Source organism: Spodoptera frugiperda, chromosome 7 (genome assembly GCF_023101765.2).
Source record: "Spodoptera frugiperda isolate SF20-4 chromosome 7, AGI-APGP_CSIRO_Sfru_2.0, whole genome shotgun sequence".
In the NCBI taxonomy this organism is placed as follows: Eukaryota; Metazoa; Arthropoda; class Insecta; order Lepidoptera; family Noctuidae; genus Spodoptera; species Spodoptera frugiperda.
Genome location: NC_064218.1, coordinates 6,152,412 through 6,174,954, shown reverse-complemented (window position 1 = coordinate 6,174,954; position 22,543 = coordinate 6,152,412). Strand labels below are relative to the sequence as shown.

The window sequence follows — 22,543 nt, the reverse complement described above, 5'->3', positions numbered from 1 at the left end:
TGTAAATTAATACCTAAGTGTATGTTCTGGACTGGCCATTTTATTACCAACACAACATTTATTTTTGGAAATAACACATTAATTCGTTCCGTAATGTTCCACAAATTAATTGCGTATCTACTAATGTAAATAAGTATCCAGTTTTTGTATCTTATTTTTCTAATCTATGTATGTCACTCTTTAAAACAAGAAAACCAAATCTATCTGACATTTTTCAAGTACAAAAACTACGAAGTAACCTATCTGTGCGAGGTTACTGTGTCATTCATTTTCATCCAGTTGACCCACTAGTAGCAAGTTACTAGGCTCATGTCAACGAGGCTTAGAGCTGTCATTCTGCAAGATACAGTAAACAGACGATGTAGACATATAGGTTATGTTTAACAGAATTAAGTTAATTAAGATTTTAGCTAATTTATTTAGTTCTTGTTTTAGTAATATTCCATTTTGGCCTGCTCTTGTCCAAGACAGGTTAGGTTATGGAATTTTTTATTGTTTTTATATTTAATGTGATTTCTGGCTGAATAGACTCGTACTATTAAAGTGACAATATATATTAATAAGTAGAAGTAATAATTGTATAAAAAAGCAGTGTTATCACATATTATGATACCTATTAAACTTTTTTATTATTGACTAGCCAGTCTGCCAGTGCCTTTGCTCGCTTTGGCGTGGGAAAAAGTATCCTATCATCCAAGTTAGCTCATAATCTGTCTGTATATCATATTTCATCAAAATCCGTTCAGTAGTTTCAGCGTAATTGACGGACAAACATCCGAAAAAAACAAATTTTCACATTAGTGTGAGTAGCTCAGAAGTGTTTTAAATCAATTTAAAGTGGGAGTAGGAGAGAATTCTTATTTTCAAATGTATTTTACTATACGAAATTTAGAGACTTTTATATCCTCTCATATATATTTTTTATCAGTTTTTCTTGTTTTTTAACGATAGGTGCATATCTGAACTGTGAAGTTTTATTAACTTGCGGTTGTTTGATGGGATACTATAAATATGCTTTTTAATTTACTTGATTTTTATCATCTGGTTGATCGAGTTGTCACTAACGCCGAATTCCGAGCAAGGAATTTGTTACCCCTTTCTGTGTTGTTTTTTTAGTAATAGCATCGCACATACTCTAAATTTTATTTTGTATTCGGTATATGGCAATAAGTTTCGCCTACTGCGACCGTTTCTCTCATGTGGCTGACAAATCCACCTTTGTTTATAAATATTCAAACATCAATATACCTATTATGTTAATCTTCTCAATTAATTAATTGGTTTCCGTAAGGGCTTGTCGGTTTTAAAAAAGATCCAATTCTGACATTACCAGGAAGGTCAAATGAAATCAGTCGAACTTGGAACAAAACAGCTATCTACTTATAACGAACTATTTATAAATAAAATTTTAATGTATTGAAAACCTATAAAAAAATTTATGGCCTCATCGCCAAATTAATTTTATGTCATTATAATGTTAATGATTATATGGAAACGTAGAATAATATTAATTTAATTACATTAAAACAGTGTCTTTTTATTACTTAACAGGTTTCTGGAATTTCTAGCCCATTATTGTTGATGCTAGTTCATTATTATAGCCCAACCAGTTCTTGTTACCGACTTATTGTCGAAATACTTACCAGAATATTCAACGAAAACATTTGAAATCTTCTATCATGAATATTCTAACCTTATTCGCTCGATATTGTAGAAAAATCTTGTAAGGTTTCATTTCTAATACAATGGAAAAATTTAAAAATAAAACTACATTTTGCGATAGTTAAGAGCAGCATTGGAATTTCAGATTTATGTAAGTATGTAAAGTTTTGGTTTTAATTTTCAGATATATATTTTTAATGAATGTAATTCACATGCCGGATGTCGGACAAGCGATGGGCTAAACTCACTTCTGAGTGGAGCCCACTCAACGTCAATAGACGTAGCAGGCCTAGAAGATAGCAGATGGCAGATTGAACTTGATGTCTTTGAAAGGGATTGGCTACAGAAAGCTCTGCAAAGAGAAAAGTGGAAGGAGAGTAGGGAGGCCTTTGCCCTGCAGTGGGACGACCATGGCTGAAAATAAATAATTATTTTGCGGAACCCTTCTGCTTATCGCTTCCATGAAAGTAAGCGTGAATAATGAATAATATACTATTATACCATTTACAATAAAATTGATTATATCATAGTGACGATGTGTACTATTGTTTCATCACCAACGCAGTAATAGCTGAACTAATTTTAATGAAATTGGATACACAGATAAGTCACGCTACGAACCTAATATTGTATATAATATACGATCCATGAATAGGGAATAATTGTAGATAATATTTCCCGTATTGACTGGGTCAGGACTTTGTTCTAAAATATTACACCTATTAATTCTACTTTATTTACCTGTTTCTGTAGACAAAAAAATCTGACCAATTTTTCAGACTCAGACGCATTTTTTATAAAAAAATGGGTCAAATACCGACCCATTTTGAATAAAAAAGTCGATTAGAAATGGAGAATCGATGTAAAACACGTCTGATACTACAGATCGTCGATTACTAATTCTTTGTTTTTTTATGACATAACCGATAAATGAACACTTATGATGTATTTGATGATGGTAAGCTATCAGGGCCACCTATGGACACCCGCGACATTAGAAAAATTACAGTTTCTTTGCGTGTCTCAAAGAAACTTCGGCGCTCTGCTTAGCCAGATCGAATAAACCAACCAATCGGAGCCCCATACGCGCTCTTGTTTCGATTACTTTAAACGTAAAGCAAACTCGTACTAATGGTACTGTTATCACTTGACCAAAGAAACAGTTCTAATAACGTATTACCAAAAAAATATAAAAACAAGTTTCTGTTTAAAATAATAAAAAAAAAAAACATTTAGTAAACAAATATTTTTTGTGACAAAAAGACGGCCATGTTTATTTTTAATCATGGCGTCTTTTCGACAATGTCGCGAGTCGAGTGGAAGTTTTATACTGTTTGTCCAAGATCTGATTGTAAACGAAAATGTTAATTGTATTTTATATTGATTTATCGTTGCTACGCTACGCCGAAACTTTTTAAACATCTTCAAGCAAGTGACCTTTCTTGTTATTTATTATTAGGTACTTAAATATCAGCAAAATTTTAAGGTATGTGACGTCGTTTGGAAGTGATAATTATTTATTTATTTTAATAGATTTATAAATACACATGAAATATATGTTGGCACAATTAAAATCAGCATTTTCTACCAGTCTACCTTCGAATTAGAATTTCGTAGAGATTCTATAATTATAATTTTTTATTGCATCCTTGGACTTAAAGATCATATTTTTTCATCTTCGCATGTTATTTTATGAATGGTGAATAGCTACTTAGCTCCAAACTTTAGTATTACTGAGAATCCTTTTTGACAAATTGAAGGTATCCCTGTACTTTTAGTAAAGCTTTAAGACTGTTGTCTTATAATTATAATTATGTACCTATTGTACATACTACAATAGGTACATGGTTATAGTAAGAGTCTTACTGCCATACTCAGAGTCATTGAATGGTTACTTAACCCAGTCCTTAGCAATTGTTTTCACAACAAAATCGTAACTGAGGAATAATTTAAGTACCTAATCATTAAATATCTCTGAGAACGGCAGTTAAAGTTTATTGTTTCGCATATAATTGTGCAAACTCTTAACTGCAATAAATCGGTTTAAAGACAAACCGCAAATGGTAGTACAATATTTGAAAACAATAGATAATGTTCATGTTTTTATTTTGTGGTATCAAAAGCATGTGCACTTGTGCAGAATCAAATAAGTAAGTAGGTTGAGACCACCTCGTGCCGTCGTGCATTACATTGCAAAGAGATACTCAAGGATGACATAGGTCTTTCTAGAGAGGTGGCATAACAGGCGTTACGCCACGGCGCGGCGGCTCCGTAGTTGGTTTACAAAGAGGACCCAGGGTCTCCTTTAGTTGCGGATAGTGGCCACCGGGGAGGTTATAGTGAGGTAAATCCCACACTCCCCACTATTTTCCTCAAAAAGCTAGGCGCCTTTAGAACCTTTTCGTCCACAAAACAAGGTTGAAACCTACTGTTTTAACCGAAAATACAATTGGGGCAGTGAAGAATGTGAAATGTGCATTATATACATTTCAATAAAACCGAAACTAGAAGGTTTTCAAATTGTACGATCCATTTTTTCTTTTTTTTTAAAACGTTGCCCCACATTAGGATTTTCTCCTGTGTTGTGGGTGCGTTTACAAACATACAAGTTCACATGCACATAACACCCAGACCCGAAACAACAATTTGTGGATCACACAAAGAGTTGCTCCGTGCGGGAATAGAACCCGCTACCCGTTGTGCGGCAGCCAGTTGCCCAGCCACCACACCAACCGTGCAGTCCAGTCATTGAAAGTCATAGTGTAAAATTGACTTCGTTTTGAAACTGCTTTATCATAGCTTCTTTGAAACTGAAGTTTAACAACTAAATATATACAATTTTTACGCCAATAAAAAGAATAGTGCTATGGAACGTATTTCGTCAACACAAAGCATATTTTCGTAATTTACTTTTTTGTAACCATCGGCAATTACAGCGTAGTGTTCTTATCTATGGCCACACAACGAGGTTATAAGAAATTTTCAGAACTACTTGAAATCGCACGCTGTCATAATATTTATATAACGCCTTTATCGTGTCATATAATTATGTATATAGTAATTAATCTATTTCACCGTGTACTTTTCCTTAAAATACTTTAAAAGTTTGCTCAAAAACTCTTATATCTTCGGTTACTGTTTATTTTCTTTTATTGGGGGGATTTAAACAAAAATCTATGCGTATTTACTCTTTTTATCGCAATGGTATTCTTGTTTGAACAGGTTTAGTTGGCACGTTGAATTGCGCAAAGATTTGTTTGTAACTGTGAGTCTTTTTGCTTCTTGATTCTAATATTTGCTGATTTGTACAACGAATATTTTACTGGAATTTATTTATTTTTTCTGTGGAACAGAAAAATAAGGCGCATCCTGTGGACATTGCTCACCAGAGGAGTTATATTTGCAATTGTTTTTAAAAGAGTCCTTTTTCTTGGAGGTTTGAGTATATTATATTTCTTTACGTCCATTTAAGTTGAAAAGCCCGATTTCCATAAAACTATTGGTAATTTTTAGGGCAATTGAAAACCATTTATTGAATAACGTTGATTGCTCTTTAGATGTAACATTTTTTCGTGCATCGCAGTTGAGATGTTAGAACGTGCGTGCAACTCAATTTGTTTGCTTCTAAGAAATATGTCTTTATGTAGAAAAATAATTTTCTAACGCGTTTTTGAAGTCAGCAATATTTTCAAAAATGCATTTTTTCATGATTTGTCCAATATGACATAATAACACGTTTGTGTAGCTCTAAATTATAATTAAAATCACGTTTTGTATCATCACATATCAAAATAATATCTATTTTCTCCTAATATTTTTACAGGATTCAATGTGAAAAGAAAAATTCCATTTTCCGCGCGAGTGAACCCGCAGGTGTAAAGCTAGTGTACAAATCTAACAGACAGGTTTCATTATTATCTACTTTATTATTTGTTTGTGTTACCTAGCTACCTAATATTTAATAATAGTATGATATAAAATAAGATTTACGTTCTAATCATAAAATAAAACCAAACCAAATCCAAAAAGCTATTAATTACATTTAAAAAATATCGTAGATATATATTAATTGTTATGCATGGAGCGACTGATAAAAACCCACCTATTGCATTTTGAAATAAACATTATGTCTTGAAAATTATTCCAAAATGAATAAAATAGATTCATTAAAATTCCACAATAAAACTGTTGTTATTTAAATATCTAAAAATCGGAATCATTTACAACAACTGAGCTACCTACACTTTTTGTCCAAAGATAAGAAACTCTATTAGATATTTCTAAGCTCGAAGATAATTGAATATTGTTATATTGATACAATATAACGTAATTATAATGTAATCAATAACCCTGTTAATATCTAATATAATTATCAATTCAATAGAAACTTCATATAGAAATTACTGTAACCACAAATAAAGTGTTGTATAATAATTAGCCAAATAAATATTGATTTGAGAGCTAATAACTGATTTTCCACTCACTGAAAATTTCTTGAGACCTACGAAATATATGAAAACAGAATAAGTAAATTTTCAGTCCCCGTGGACCTTTTGGTTGCTGTGGTCCGCAATTCCGGTTATTCTTTAGTTGACACGAGAATCGAACTCGATCACACTTATTTTACCATCGGATTAGCAATCAATGAAGACTGAAGACTTAAAGAATCTAGATAAACATAAAAAAAAACAAATAAAAAAAAGCCAAAACTTACCAACACTGCCAACTAGGACGGAGTAAGTGAGGTATAAACTGTAGTCCACCTCGGTGAATTTGAACTTGTACCGAGTAAACCAGTACGTCATCTGCGCCTCACCTTTATCCCAAATGAAACAGGTATTAGTCAATCTGCCACCGAGGACGGCAATCTGCAAACATCACCTGTAAAAGGCTCTGTTCTAGCCAACTGCCGACTACCTCACTCATGGGGGAGAGGAGAAAATGGGAAATGCGACAAAAAAGAGAAAAGACCAAGTAATGATTAACTTGAGAAAGTAAGTGTGATATTAAGGAAGTAATTTGGAATATAGAGAAAAACTTAGAAAACCAAATGATGCACAAGCCATAAAGAATGATTATGGCATTGAAGAGAATAATAAAATAATGAAATGTAATAAAATAATAAGTTAATTGAATAGTAAAGAAATTAATATGAGACAGTGGAGGGCAATCAAGGTGCAAAGTGTAATAAATCAATCTTTACATTGTAGGAGTATTATGGAAAATTGAAGCAACGTACGAAGAAAAAGTAAGAGAACATTGAAACTGCACAGTAAAAAGGCAAATTATAATCTGGTTGAATTTTTTTAGAAACGGAAAACTTGGACGTAAATTACACATTTTTTTGTGTGAGAAAAGAAAGTACAAGAATAAGTTTGGTAGGAAAATGTGGGAACATGAAATAAGATGTAAAAATAACCACATTTGAAAAACAAGACAAAGGGGCATTAAAGTGAAATACGTTCTTTAAAATAATAATTGTTGACAAACCTTAAATAAATTAAAATTATAAATGTGTTTACCCAAAAGTAGTTATTATAAAATATCAAATAGTTTAATAGGAAAATTTCCAAAAAACATCTAAAATATCTAATGAATATTGCAAATATCGATCCATTTACTATTTTGAAAAATAAACCGCACATTTTTCATAAACCTTCTATCGTAACTATGAGTTAATTTATTGTGCTATGTAGTATATTGCAGGAACATAATCTTTTTTAATTATTACGTGGTTTATTTCTTAATAGGCAACATTATTTCGAAACTATAACAATGGAAATATAATGATGTAACAATTTAATTTTGTATGACTTTATGCTATATCATTAGAATTCTGACATGACTAGGCTTTTACACTCTGAAAATTCTCCTACGATTTATATTATAGTCATAATCAAACATAACATAACATAGTCAAATCACAGTCTGGCTGTTTGAGGAAAGATATTTAAAATCAAAAGAATTTCTTGGTTGATTTGTTATTAAATAAGTCATGTATAGTCATAATCAGGGGATTTTAAATCAATGTATAAATATGACTCACAATAAGTTCATAAGGTTTTATAATAATATAAATTAAAGAAACTTATAAAAGATGTCGGTTGCCAGATATATTACAAGTTAATGAAAGCTACTCGCATTTAAACAAATTGTTTTTCTTTTTAGCAAAAAATGTGTAACAAATTCACAAAACAAACTTTAGTACAGGTTTACTTAAAGTTTCATACTAATTAATTGAACAAACTTGCTGTAATTAAACTACTTCAAGTTACATGCGGGTTGTCTCACGTAGGTAGAAAAATAAACCGTTTGAAATATAGTATTGCTTAGTAGGTATATTTGTCTAAAGAATACATTTACATGTTTAGTCTATAACTAAACAATAAATTAACCCTTTCTATGATTTACATCCAGTGTCATACGTCATACTAAAATAATTAAAAACCATGCTTATAGCGTAGGATATACTCGTATTTTCAAGATACTTACTAAAGGAAAACGGAACGTCACGCCTTTTATCAGGAGTAGGCAGATGTGCATATTACGGCACATAATGCCGGTATACAATGTACACCCACTTTTCACCATTTGTGTTTTAAGTCCCATGTAATACGGAGTGAGCCTATGGCCATATACTGGGCACAATTAGGAAAAATAAGTACTATTTTGCAATACCTGGAATCTGAACATAATATATTTTGCTCACAATGCTTTTACGATGAATAGTACGCCATACGATTTGGTGTAACATTTTAAAATCATTATTATTCATTCAGGTACTTATCTATATTTGTTTATATTTTATGTTTGTAAATAGTGGATTTTTCCGTAAACGAGACCAGTTTTTTTGTGATTCATATACCTCTATATATCTTAAATTATAATATATTTTGGTACATCTGCATCTGTTTTTAAGTAGATACTTTTGACCTTAATTTTTATAAACATTTTGATGATAACAGTGGTTTTGTCACGAGCAAGAATATTAGTCATTTTAAAATCCAAATTTAACAAAGTGTAATATTGAGATACAGAGAGATAATATCTTATCTCTGCGAGGTATATATTCTATGTAATATGGTTGTTAATTACTTTGTTTAAAAGCTACAATACGGAGTTGTAAGGCATGCGATACAGACATAAAATTGTAGTCAAAACAATAAAAAAAATTGCTACATTTTTCCCAACAATGCGGCCAATATCACTGGCAGAAGATTTTGTTTAATAATATTCTACTTAGAATTAAAACAATAACATTGCTGGGAAAAACTGTGATATCATTTTACAATATTTTAATTGCATACCAATTATACCAGTAATATAAATAAATAATTCAAATAACTGTCACGAGACTAATTAAATTAAACAGAATTTACTCTACTATGGCCGCACACGACAGAGAACGTCGATACTGCTCTTAATTATGAGCCCCGGTTGTAGTTTGAAACTAATCTAAAACCCTCGAAAAGCAAGCTATATATTTTAATTAGGAAATCAAATAATGAATTTATTGATACAGTTTTTTCCTGTGGACACTGTTTTCCTGTGGACAGTAAAATTGTCATTGGGAATAATAGTGAAGTGTCTACCGATGAAAAGCGCCAAAAGTACAATCATATTACAGTTTTGGCTAGACTAATATTGTCATTAAACCACCTCTGTATGTTGATTGCAAATTGTTTTGGCATCAAGTCGTTTTATTTCCTATTCAGACTACTGATAAGGTAAATGGAGCACGGACCAATTTCTAATACATTCGCGAAGTTTCTATTTTTCATTATCTTGAGGTTATTATTCTAGTCAATGTTTTTATTTTTCATGTGACCCTTAAAGTAACTTATGATTAGATTAAAAATGATAATAAATATGAATATTGCCACAACTTTTATCAGAGGGCAGAGATGCACATTATGCCACTTTACAATGTACACCCACTTTTCACGTAAATGGGATGAGCCTAAGGCCATATACAGGGCACATTTCTAGACTCCGTGCTACTACTACTGAGAAATATTTGGAAATATAACTATATCTTAATACTGTGGATACTCCATAATCATATTTGAGTCATAACATAATCATAATGAAAGTGACTATAATTGAATTGCTGCCTATACCTTCGTAGCTTAAATAGCGTGATGATGAGTGGTTATGTGAGCTGCATAATATAATTATTTAATATGAACTTACATAATCTCTCATAAGACACGTTTTACACGTGTGTGACGTGAGTTAAAAGAAATACTATAAAATTTTAGCGAAGATAAGTCACGGTGTGCATTACGCGAGCAACTTCTTTATAATATTAGATAATAATTATTATCTTTGTTGAGATAATTATATATTTTCTTATTTTAGTGATAAGTAACTAACTTCTATCTGACTCTAAAGTAGTCACAGTGTTATTACTGAGCCATGTGTTCTCAGTTGCAATTCCCGGTCGAGTAAAATATTAATGGAGATTTTCAGATTTTTACCTAGTGTATGGTTATGAAAAGAGGGTTTTACATAGTACATGCACCTCTACTAGCCCTTTGAGGGTTAAAAGACGAAGTTTTTTTTTGTGTGATTACTAAAAAAAAAAAAATATCACTAACCTACGAGTAACAACATTTTATGAATATTAAAGATGGTATAAAATTTATATCTCATTAATTTCATAATTATCAGGCTCCTATTTGAACCATAACTTTGTATTTATAATAAATCAAAAACTTTAGCCATTCTCACTTAGGTACCTCAAAAATATTTAAGTATCAAAATTGAAGGACTTTCAAACTCAAAACTTCTGGTATTTTTTTTCTATTTAGGTATTTAGTATGTGGTGATTCGATTGCTCTTTTACCGGTTTATACCATTAAAAATAATGTTATTTAAATTGCGTAAATTTAAATAAAAATCGCCTCCAACCAGTTTTTGTTTAAGGCATTGGAGTAGGCCTAATGTTCAGACGTGGCTGATAAGATGATAATGAAAACCACATTTACGTCTTCATTTTGTGGTGAAAATTAGTAATTATAAATAAATATTTTATCTTTGAAAAAAAAAATACAAAATAAGAAAACGTAGAAAATCCTAGTAATCTAATTAGAGATATTTTATTTTATACACAACTAACTTCTGCCAGCGTCTTTCTACGTATAAATGGGTGATACCCGTATCCCGTTCCATGGCAATTTAGGGTAATCGTCTCTTAGTGCTCCCCTACAATCTTTTAGGAACATACTCGTACATAACAAGTTTCGACTTCCTAGGTCCTTTAGTTTTGGCTGTGCGTTGTCTTTCAGTCAGTCACTCAGCAACGAAAGTTTAATATAATTATACAGAAGATAACTAAAATGATAATTGCAATGAGTCAGCTAATAAGAAGTACGAGTATTATGCAAGAAAAAAAAATACTTTAGGAAACATACGAAATTCTTTAGTACCATAATTCCCTGTCTCAAAACCGAAATAAAGTGAAGCAATGTTACATTAATTTTCAGTAAGGACTCTAAAGTCTATTACAGTACAAGATATTGTCTTGAAATAAACAAGATTACGTCTTGACAAATTGGTATAAATGCACGCCACTAACTAGTGCATCAACCCCTCCTTGAGACATACAGGCTGGATACAAAAAGAGCGGAGAAAAGTTTAAGTTTTATGTTCCTATTTTTATTGACTTAAATGGACATTTATTGCAGTGGCTAGACGAACAAAATACAGGTTTTGTGCAATGTGTCGTGGATTTTATTGAGCAAAATCATTATTGATATTAATACGTATGTTAGTGTATTTCAAGATTTCATAGAAAATTAAAAAAGGAGATTTTTACTTATGGACTGACTGAACGACTTTTGTTTTGAGTCTACTTTCAAATGTGCCTGGTTCTATTTTGACGTGACAAATATGCTTGCTTATGCTTGAATAAATGCCGTAACTATATCTTTAAAAACCTTTACCTAAATCTACATTCAAACATCTAAACCATCCTGTATCCTACTGAAAATAAATGCAACTGACTCAGTACCAAATGACTGAAGCTATTCACTTACCCGACGGTATATCTTCATGTAGTTTAACCAACACATACATATATCATGCAGAATGAGAACAGAACTACTTCTTTACTAAATAACATTTGCATGTTAAACTTACTTATTCAGTTTAGAGTAGGTAATCAATTTAATTCTTGTTTGGACTGCTGTACTGACAAACTTTATACCGCCTCAAACATGTTGTTCATCTTTTAAACCTTCCCTGGACTTTAACAAATAATTCAAAACCAAAATTAGCCAATTTTTCCGGCTGTTCTCTAGTTTTAGCGACACTAACGAACAGCAATTGATTTTTATATAATAAAGAGATGATATTATTAAGTTAGTAATAACTATAACTAGGTACATTGTTGATCGAATGGCTGTGGTTAAATGGAACTTTTTTACTGAGCAAAAGAAATAGTTAAAATAAATTAGAAATTAAATGACTGAATTGAAAAATCAATAAAATTATAAAAATATTGGATTATTTGGTTTCGGTTCGACTTTTTGGCAGTTTTAGTTGGCCACACAAGTTAAGTCAACGCATTTATATCAATGGGAACCATGGACAACTTATCGAGTTGCTGGGGCTCCGGCTTGAAGCAGAAACGAGATTGTTTTTATCTATACCTAATATTATGTAATTGTAAACATAAAACCTGTTTGCTTATATATTAGTCCTAATAAATTACATAAATTAACGCCCTTGAAAAACAATATATCACATCTTTTACTTAATTATATTTATTTATTTTGCTATTACTGAGAATTAAATACCAATTAAGAAAATACATACCTATCAGGTCGGTCAAGTCAAGTCGGTTGAAAAATCTTAGAATTTTATCGAGAAATGGAAAGGTCATTGACATGCGGGTAGCTAAGTTCAATGTGCAAAGCTAATAAGTCTCGCCAGAAAGATAATAAGAAATGTATAAAAGCTTCAATATGATCTGAAGAATGTAGGGGGATTAAATAAAAAAAAATATGACTGCTTTTGCAATGAAAAAACTATCACTAACTTGACTGCGCGGTGGCTAGGTAAGCCTGCCGTACTACGTGTAGCACGCTCGATCCCCGCACGGAGCAACTCTTTGTGTGATCCACAAATTGTTGTTCCGGGTCTGGGTGTCATGTGTATTTGAAATTGTATGTTTGTAAACGCACCCACGACACGGGGAAAATCTTAGAGTGGGGCAACTTAAAAAAATCAACTGAAAGAGCAATTCACCTTCTTACAGTGAGGTAAAAAATTGAAATTAGTAAATTATTTTTACTTGTGCTGACCTAACTATATGAAATAATTAAAGTTTGAGGTACTTAAACACACCAGATATTAGGTATTCTACAGCACCTTAGCCAGACCCGGGCATTGCACTCAAGACCTCGGTTTAGCGGTCACACTTGAATAGTGATGTCAAGTAAATGCAACTTCAAAGATAAAGTGCCTACCTTTATAAGAATATGTCTTGTATAATAAAATTATAATCAAAAGCACTTTTCAAATTAAATCAGATTATTTTAGCTTGAAAATAAAATAAGGTTTAGCACAAAAACCTCAAAATTCAGTCACGAAGTTGAAATAAGTAAAAAACGCGGTATTGTAAATTTAATTAATGATGTAATTGAACTTATTGCAATGAATACCAATACTTAATTTATTGTGTTGAATGCAAACCTTAAAAACTGCGACATCATTATACCTCATTAAATTTATTTTTACTTGTGCTGACCTAACTATATGAAAAAAGTTAAGTGAGTTAAGTAAGTAACTTAAACACACCAGATGTAAGCCAAAATTGTGTAAGGTAGGTGGTGCATCTTGTATTTTAAAATATATTTTTGCGTGTTTGTGTGTATGTTTGTTACTCAATCACGTCAAAATACCTGAAGGGATCAGGTTCAAATTTGGAACAGGACACTTATTATCCCGTAGGTTCTTTATTTATTGAAATAAATGCTTTGACTTTGAATCAACAATAACAAAATAACTAGACCTTCAAATAATATTTGCGCGATTAGCGAATTAAAATCGCGACATCAAACTCTATGAATCAATTAACAAGACATTATTAATATTATGTAATAAATAAACAACAAATTGTGTGATTTTAAGTGATTTTAAGTCATTCTTAACATAATATATTATCTCAAATGACTAACAATATTGATTTTTGTTATACCATAAACTACTATTAAGTTATTTAAATTATGATCAACAGTTTATAAACGAGTTATTTATGTATTATATATTCGTTATTAACTATTCGAAGTATTGCGTTATATTGGAATTTACTGTAAATTAACACTGTTTATCATATGGACTATAGTAATATAATCAGTGGCATAGTGTACCTTGGCGGGATGTACGTAGTGTACCCCATTGGTTGGGGGCCCTTTTTTCAGGGTGAAAGTCGTCTATTTACTTCTCCCGTCGTTGGGTAAGACGAGATAGAGTGCCAGACTCTTACTGATGTTTGGGAAGTTTTTATTTTTTGCCTAAGCCCTTTAGTGTACCCCGTGGCCCCGCGTACCTAATTGATACGACAAATACCGCGCTAGCTATGATAGATAGATGTTCCCACGCAAAATTTGTGCCATTTTTTTTTGTATATGGCAATGCCAAAAATTGCCAACCACAAAAATAGTTATAGTAATTATTGCTATAGGACAGTGACAGTTTTGACATGAAAATAGGCTGTAATGTTTGTTTGCTATACATTTCCGTAGCTACATTATGATAATTTAATTGATTAATCAAATAATTGAGGAAACAAATATATGGGTGACATTGTCTGTCTGTGAGTCTAGCCAGTTTAATGATCGGTCTGAGTCTGAGTCTAGGAAAAGTTTTAAAAATATTGTACCTGAATGACAACTAGCAGATTAATGTATACACAATACATTTGCTAAATGTATAAAGAGCCACATCTTCATCAGTGCTAGGTTAACAGAAAGTCTAGCATTAAAGCCATACAAACTACTGAATTTGTAGTCTTATAAAAATAATCGAAGTACCTATATTTTTTAATTAGAAAGACTATAGTAACAGGATTTTAGTTGCCATGGTAATGATAGCAAATAAATATAAAACAGAACTAGTTTTAAAATAATAATTTCTTGACAATTGTCGTTTATTAAAATGTCGTCGTCGCAAAAATCAATTGCTTTTCGTTAGTCTCACTAAAAGTCGAGAATAGTTGGACTTATTTGGCTAATTTTGGTCTTAATTATTTGTAGATTAAAAGGTGACAAAAAATGTTTGAGGCGGTACGAAGCTTACCGGGTCAGCTAGTTATGGTATAGCTAAATATTGTTTGATAGTACGTCGAACTTTTAAACTGTTCATGTTTATATGAATATATAATATATTTTCCTTTACCTAAGAGTTTTGGAAATTTTTATTTTTTGTGCATGTCTCATCTCGTCATGCTCATTGCATAAAAAACCCAGTGTTTTCCTGTGCCTAATCTAATACTAGGTAAATAAAGCTGACGATTTTGTTTATTTGTTTGTGTGAACGTGCTAATCTCCGGATCTATGGGACCGAATTGAATCAATCTTTTTGTGTTAGATAGTCCATTTATTGAGGAAGACGATAGGCTCTAAAACATTACGCTCCGATCAATAGGATCCGAGGAGAACAGGTAAAATCGCGCGGAAGTAGCTATTATAAAATGTAGAAATATGGCTATCTCACTTGCTGTTGATGATGATATTATTATGTTTTTATCTTAACCAGTTAATTAAACGTGACATTAAAGTCCTGTCAATAAAAGGACGTATCTATGTGACAATTACAATAAATGGCGTAAGCACGTGTGTTATGCACTAAGCATCTATAATAGAATAGTGCTTAGTCACCATTTTTCCTTTATGTTTATACCTAGACATAACATCTCAGAAATGTATTATCATGTACATACCTACGTATGTAAATTCCTATGATGCAATGAGAAGATTTATTTGTAAACAATAAATAATTAAAATGACAGACATTGCATAAAATAGGAAAGACAATAAAAAAAATATTATTACTATTATTTACTAAAAAGGTTTTAATCAATTCGAATTGTGAAACGTGTTGGCTAAGTGCGTAAGCGATAAACTGACTGGCTGGAGAAATACAACTGATTTAAAAAAGTTAAGAATTTGAATGAAGAAGACAAAGTGTTCTTTTTGTAAATATTGTCTTTGAAGAAGGATTTAGGTAAAATGAGTAAGTCTATTGTTCACTGGCTGTAAAGTGACTATGAATGAAATAGTCGTTGAACGATATTTTTAATTATGTAGATCGTCGTATGCCGTGTCACGCCTATTATCCCTGAAGGGTAGGCAGAGGTGCACATGGCACGTAATGCCACTGTACAATGTACATCCACTGTTCACCGTTTTAGTGATAAGTCTCATGTAATAGGGGGTGAGCCTATTACCACTGAGAAATTTTCGAAAATCCGAAAAAGAACCCAGTACTACTTTGCCCGACCCGGGAATCGAACCAGAGACTCGGCAGTCGCACTTGCAGCCACTCGGCCAACGAGGCGGTAATTATGTAAATATTGGTTTAAAAATAGATCTGTGCCAAAATAGTAAGAGGAAAACTTAGATAATTATGTGTATAAAAAGTGTGGTGACTAATGCCTAATTATACTCTACCGGAAGAAAACATACATCAAATGCTAAATTAAAAATGTTTTAGTTAAAACTTCGGTAACACAGTACTCAACATCGGAATCAACTTATAGGTAACTCTGCTTGCAATCACGATTAATGCTTGTTTCAGCTCCTAAATTTATAGCCCATTTCAACTCTCTTATAAATTACAAATTAAATAATGCAAAATTTGCCATTTTGTCTGGTACCTGTTTCTCTAAAAATATCTTGTACATAAAGTACCTGTTTTCTATGAAAACGGATTTGAATAGAATCACAATTACCTACCTACTAATTTGCAATGCCTACTACATATGACGTAAAATACTAAAGTTGAAAATTTTGGCCCAACGTATGAAATTATAGACATTCAACAGTGAACGTCTCTTAGATTATGATGATGATGTATGACAATAAGATCAATATTATGATGATAAGTAGGTAAATAGCAATAGGTAAAAATTGTTCAATAATCCGATCAACAAGACCATTTTATTTCACTTCAAAATTCGTGCGTAGTAATCGCGTTTGACCGATTTTGTTTATATAGTTTAAACTAACGCCTATAAGCAACAGTTCCATATAGAAAAATCACTTAATAGATTTATTAGTGTATAGATTTCACAAATATCTCAGGAAACTGTGTTTTCAAAGCAAAATAACGAGAGCTAGTAATATTTACCTTTGATACAATGGACTGTACCGTAACAATTTATGCAATGGCCGATACACAAATGATTAAACGCAATGAAAACCAAAAGCCTTTGTTCCCTATACATATATTCTCGAGAAACATTCATAAAATTGAAATGATTAATTTAACATAACTGAGAACGATTCTTGCCGTCTTTTTCGCAATGTTATGGATCGGTATTTGCAATATCTAGTAAAAGAAAATTTACATTCGGCTATAAAACCACAATAAAATCAAGCGATCCGAGCACATATGGTGAATTCCATTTCATGTTACGATAGCATTCCTTTTTTTTATTTAAGATTTTTTTTTGACTGACCAAAAGTGGGTTTCTAAAGATCATAAAACATGAAAAAAAATATAGAAGTCTTCACTTTTTGGTCTATATTTTCCGGTGTTATTAAATGCAATGCAATAGGGGCTGTGTACATACTCGTACATTAACATAAATATTATAAGAGAGACAGTGATAAATAATGAAACATAATTACCTAATACGGGTCCAACGATGAACATGTATGCAAACATAATTAGGATAATTTGTACTCTGCGTGAACCTTCGCGCACTTTGAACGCCACATTCACTGTCGCCACAAAGTCCTTCACGGAAAGCACCGAGAGAATACTCGGTGTCTTATCGCTCTCTACTTCTTTCGTCTTTTTCGTTTTCTCTTTAAGTCTTAAGATGATGTAAACAAATCCGAACAAATAGAACACACACGCTACCATGAAAACACCGTAGTATCCGAACCGACGCGTCATTATACCACTGAGTGCCATCCCTATAGGCCTGCTAAGAGTTAATATGGCCGTTATAATCCCTAAACGGAAAGTCCTCTCCGAATCACTAGTGATGTCGGTGATGTAACTGTAGACGGCCATGGTCATGGCAACGCGGCCGCCAGCTAGTGCAGGCGGCAGCCCTTCGATCAACGCGGTTTCGTTCATCCCAACTTGTAGGAAGAACACCGTGCTCAAAATTAGGCCGATAGTCGATATTAATTTCCCTAGAATAGGTAGCACCATAAAAGCTTTCCGATTTCCTGTTCGATCGCTCCATGCTCCTAAGAAGAGTGTCAGAATTCCTGGCAGGGCTGTCTGTAGTGGGAAACTCCAGGCGGTCATCGACGCGACCAATGTTTGTACATTTCTCTCTTGTTCCGAATAATTGTGCGTGCGACCCTGCATTATGTGCGTGCAGGTTCGCTCGTCGTAGTGCAGATTTACTAGACATGATTTCTCTAAAGACAGATTCTGGACAGCCAACCCGGCGAGTACACTAGGCAACACATAACAAATAACAAAAGGTTCCACTGTAACTTTCGACCTAAAAGCCCAGGACTCTTTGAGGAATTGTTTCAGTCTTTTGCTCAATTTCGTTTCTGTCTTCTTGAGCTCGGTGCCGTATTGTTTGCTGCACTTGCATGGTTCCACACTCACGATCTTTTCTCCGGGCACTTCGACCCGTAACGTCATTTTGACAACAGTTTACCACTTTATCGTTCATTTGTTTTTTAACATTCTTTAAAACGAGAACAATTTTATGGAATTATTCTTTGCTTAGTTTGTTTATAAAAGAAAAATAATATTTTCCTAAAATTTTTATTTTATTTTTTATTTCACTAGTAGCACGGTAACCGTTTAACGGGGGCGAGTGTTCAGTTGCGCGTGCGACGGTTGATTGCGTGTGCGCGGCGGGTGTTGCGGGCGACTCTAGTTTTGTTACTGCCTATCAGCTGGCCGTTGGTACAGTTTAATTTGTACTTTATTATGTTATCACGTGGCTCGCTGGGCACTTACTCGCGTGTTTTCAAACTTCAATTAATAATTGTAATTGATCATATGCAACTTTATAAGCTAATCGGATATTTACCGTAACTCCTTCATTTATAAGATCGTGAAGCTAGGAAAATCCGTGACTGTAATTAGAAAGAGCTGTGACGAATTATCATAATTAAAGTTTTCCGTATACATATTATTGGGCAAATGTTATTGGTACTTTTGTAACGCTCATTAATTAAGTATATTATACTTTTATATGCAGTAGTTTTGGATAAATTGGTCTCAAATTGGTGTAAAATTTGTCACACAAATCACGTTGAACAGTAGGTATTGTAATACTACATATTTATCAAAGACCGGGCAGCAGTTAGTACTAAACCTTTTAAACTGCGATTTCTAACCTGCTTGCCACGCGTTAAGATTAAGACAAACCCCTATCTTATAAAAGATGAACTCTCGCTAGTATTTAATGGTTATTCACACGATGTGCAGAAAATACACATTAATGTCCAACACGTGCATTTTACTGTGACATTGATGTATGATAATAATATCGTTTTCTTTTTCTTTTCCTCTAATAATATCTTCTGATTTATTTCGTTGCGGGATCCCAGACAGTCATTCATGTCTCTGGGATGCGCCGGACTTCAGTGTTCCGGTGTTTTCTTGATAGTATCTTCTGTAGATCCTGCTTACAGGAGTTGCAGTGGCACGGGAGGTTATGGCGAGCTTATCCCATTAAAAAAATATGATAATAATGAAAAGTATTTTGTATAAAATTTTTAATCATCACCTTGAGTTAAATTTTACCCAAAAAAATCTAGGTTTAGCTTTTCTGAATTGTGTTTCTCTATTTTAAATCAACGGTCCATTGTCTTTTCTGCTTTGACAAAATAATCAGTCAGACATAATAATTAGTTTACATAAAGCTATCCGTATTAGTTTGTTTGTAATAGATATTATGTTTATGTATTGATATGTCAATAAAATAATTGATACTCGTTAGGGCTTTATTTGGAGTAAATAAGTACGGCTAATCAGTGACATTATTAGTCAATTTGTATGATATGTGGGTAACAATTAACAACCCTGTCGGGCACGCAACTTAAGGACTAATGTCTAATAATAAATATTCAAAGTCAAATCATTTATTCCAATTAAACCATAAATACTTAGGTACTTTTGAAATGTCAACAAATAAATAATAGTCAGTCTTTCCGTCAGTGAAGCTAGGTACTCGTTCCAAAGTGTAGCTTCGTTATTTCATAAAAAAAAGTGTAACCATTTTTCTTGACATTCCTGACTTTGATTTCTTTTACACGTGATCATAACCTATTAGTCATCAAAGTAAAATCCCATCTTTTTGTCAGTTTTAATAAGTCTCATACGATAAGAGTGAACTCATTACTATGCACAGAGCGCCAGTGCAAAAAAAAAATATAATTTTGAATCTTCAAAGATTAATATATTGAATGATCCGAGAAGTGACCACACGATCCCGTGCTCAGCAGTCGCGCTAACAGCCACTCAATTTACTTATTAAATATTTCAATTACTCTTTAAGTCGGCCATTCATAGTCCAACCGAATCATTAATAAATTTAAAGTATAGCACGTATTATATGCGTTCCAATTTTTCCCACAAGTCGGTCAAGAGGACTTGGAAAAGTTGCGTAATGTGTTTGTAGCTTTGTAGGTGTATTATGGAACAAATTAGATGTCTTTGACAATGACCATATTATTTTACAATAGAATGGCTGATTAGGCTATCACTTAGTTTATTTGTTTCAAGGTTTTCTTAGTGGAAATTGTTTAGCAATTAGTTTGAGCTAGATTATTATTAGGTGTTAGAATTTTTTGGTCTACTTTTTTATTGGAGTGTTTTTGTGCGCTATTATTAAATAACTTGGTACAATTTCTCAACTATTTTTGGAGAAGCAGCAGTAAGTAGGACTGCAAAATATTATGAGGTTTTTTATTAAATTCGCTTCTAACTAGTTACTTATGTATATCGTTATGTTATGATATTACCCAAACAGGTAAAAAGGGATGGATGTTAGGTTTTTACTGTATATCTACCTTTTTTGACTTTTATCGACCACACACACAGACACAACTTCACGCCTTTTATCCCCGAAGGGGTAGGCAGAGGTGCACATTACGGCATGTAATGCCGCTATACAATGTACCTACACCCACATTTCACCATTTGTGTTATAAGTCCCATGTAATAGGGGGTGAGCCTATTGCCATATCCTGGACACAATTCCAGACTCCGTGCTACTACCGAGAAATTTTTCGAAACTCCGAAAAAAGCCCAGTAACACTTTGCCCGACCCGGGAATCGAACCCGAGAGTTCCCTTGTTCGGCAGTCGCACTTGTGACCACTCGACCAACGAGGCAGTTTTATCGACCAGTTGCTTAAATATCTTATCTCTCTACTACTGAAAATACAATAAAAATATCCACACTATAACAGTTTCATCAAATCAAAACTGGAATCCCAAAAAGTTTAGTGTGCTTAAAGTTAGTGTGTGTTTCCTTGTAAATAAGGAAAAAAATTGGATGACAAAGTCTTGACGCAAGTTTATCTTAATTTATTAGGTAAAGATACTAAAACTGTTTAGATGAGTAAAGAAATGCGTAACTGATGCCTAGTTGGCGTGTAGTTACTTCCCATTTAACTAAATGATAATTTATTTGAGTCACCTCCACAAAAGTCCCAAGTTACTTCCGTAATTTAGGAATTAAAGTTTAGACTTTTAACTAAGTATATGTGTAGGGATGTAGTAGTCATGTATGTGTAGTCAACTTAAATACAATCCTGAAATATTAGTTAGTATTTGTGAATTAGGTTCTGCCTGCGACTTCACCCGCGTTTCCGAGGGGTAAAAAGTGGCTTTAAATATAATTCCAGACCACAACCACACCACCCCCATTCCAGACCACAGGACTCCTATTCCAAAAATCTTGATCCCTTCAGCCGTTTTAACGGGAAGGAGTAACATAGAAACTTTTATTTATAGGTAATATTAGTAGGATTATCTCTAGAACGGATATACGCATCAGTGATTTATGCGATAAAATAACACCTTTTCGTCAGTAATTTTTCGGTCCCAAATCAAAAGGTGTTAACCTAATTAAAAATTTTCTACCAACCACAACTTTCTTCTTTCCTAATTTAAACCTTGACATAGGTCACTTTACATTCGAGATTTCATTGTCAACTGTACTAGTAAGTACGTACTAATAGGTTCAGTGCCTCTACCACCTGTGAACTGTGATTAAGCTGTTATGTCAGGATTAACAATATTGCAAATTACTGGATGCTATGAGTTTCACCATATGCAAGACGTCACACGTTCCGACTCCGAGGGTCTAAACAACGGTGTATTTTCAATATCACCAATATCATGGCCCCAATTTTTTTTATGGGATAGAGTCCAAAGCAAATGTAGATGGATCATCTGACAAGGGCAATACCGGCCTTATGTGGCCATTGAACCTGCCTTAACTACTGACTGACTTACTATGAAGTACTAAATACTTTTCATTCTTTAGTCGAACTTTCTTTAGTTCCCTGTTATGTCCCAAAAAAATAAGTAAAATAATCAAAAACAAATGATGTTTACCCTATTATTATCCATAAAAATCATCGTAATGTCCAAAAATTGTAGTTTTTTCCCTATTATATTCCATTAAAACAAAATATCCAAAAATGAATACGTAG

The 22,543-nt window shown here is 32.8% G+C and overlaps 1 protein-coding gene across 1 annotated transcript in view; it reads right to left on the bottom strand.

Annotated features, from left to right (window-relative positions):
* The window catches only part of LOC118265965 (proton-coupled folate transporter), a 39,709-nt gene extending 20,877 nt beyond the window's left edge, over positions 1-18,832 (bottom strand). The window contains exons 1-2 of the mRNA XM_035579278.2: positions 17,523-18,832; positions 6,377-6,478 (exon numbers count right to left, since the gene is read on the bottom strand). Of these exons, the coding sequence (XP_035435171.1) occupies positions 6,377-6,478; positions 17,523-18,507 (1,087 nt within the window). The 5' untranslated portion in view covers positions 18,508-18,832. The remainder of the gene's footprint in view (positions 1-6,376; positions 6,479-17,522) is intronic.
* Between the last annotated feature and the right edge of the window lie 3,711 nt (positions 18,833-22,543).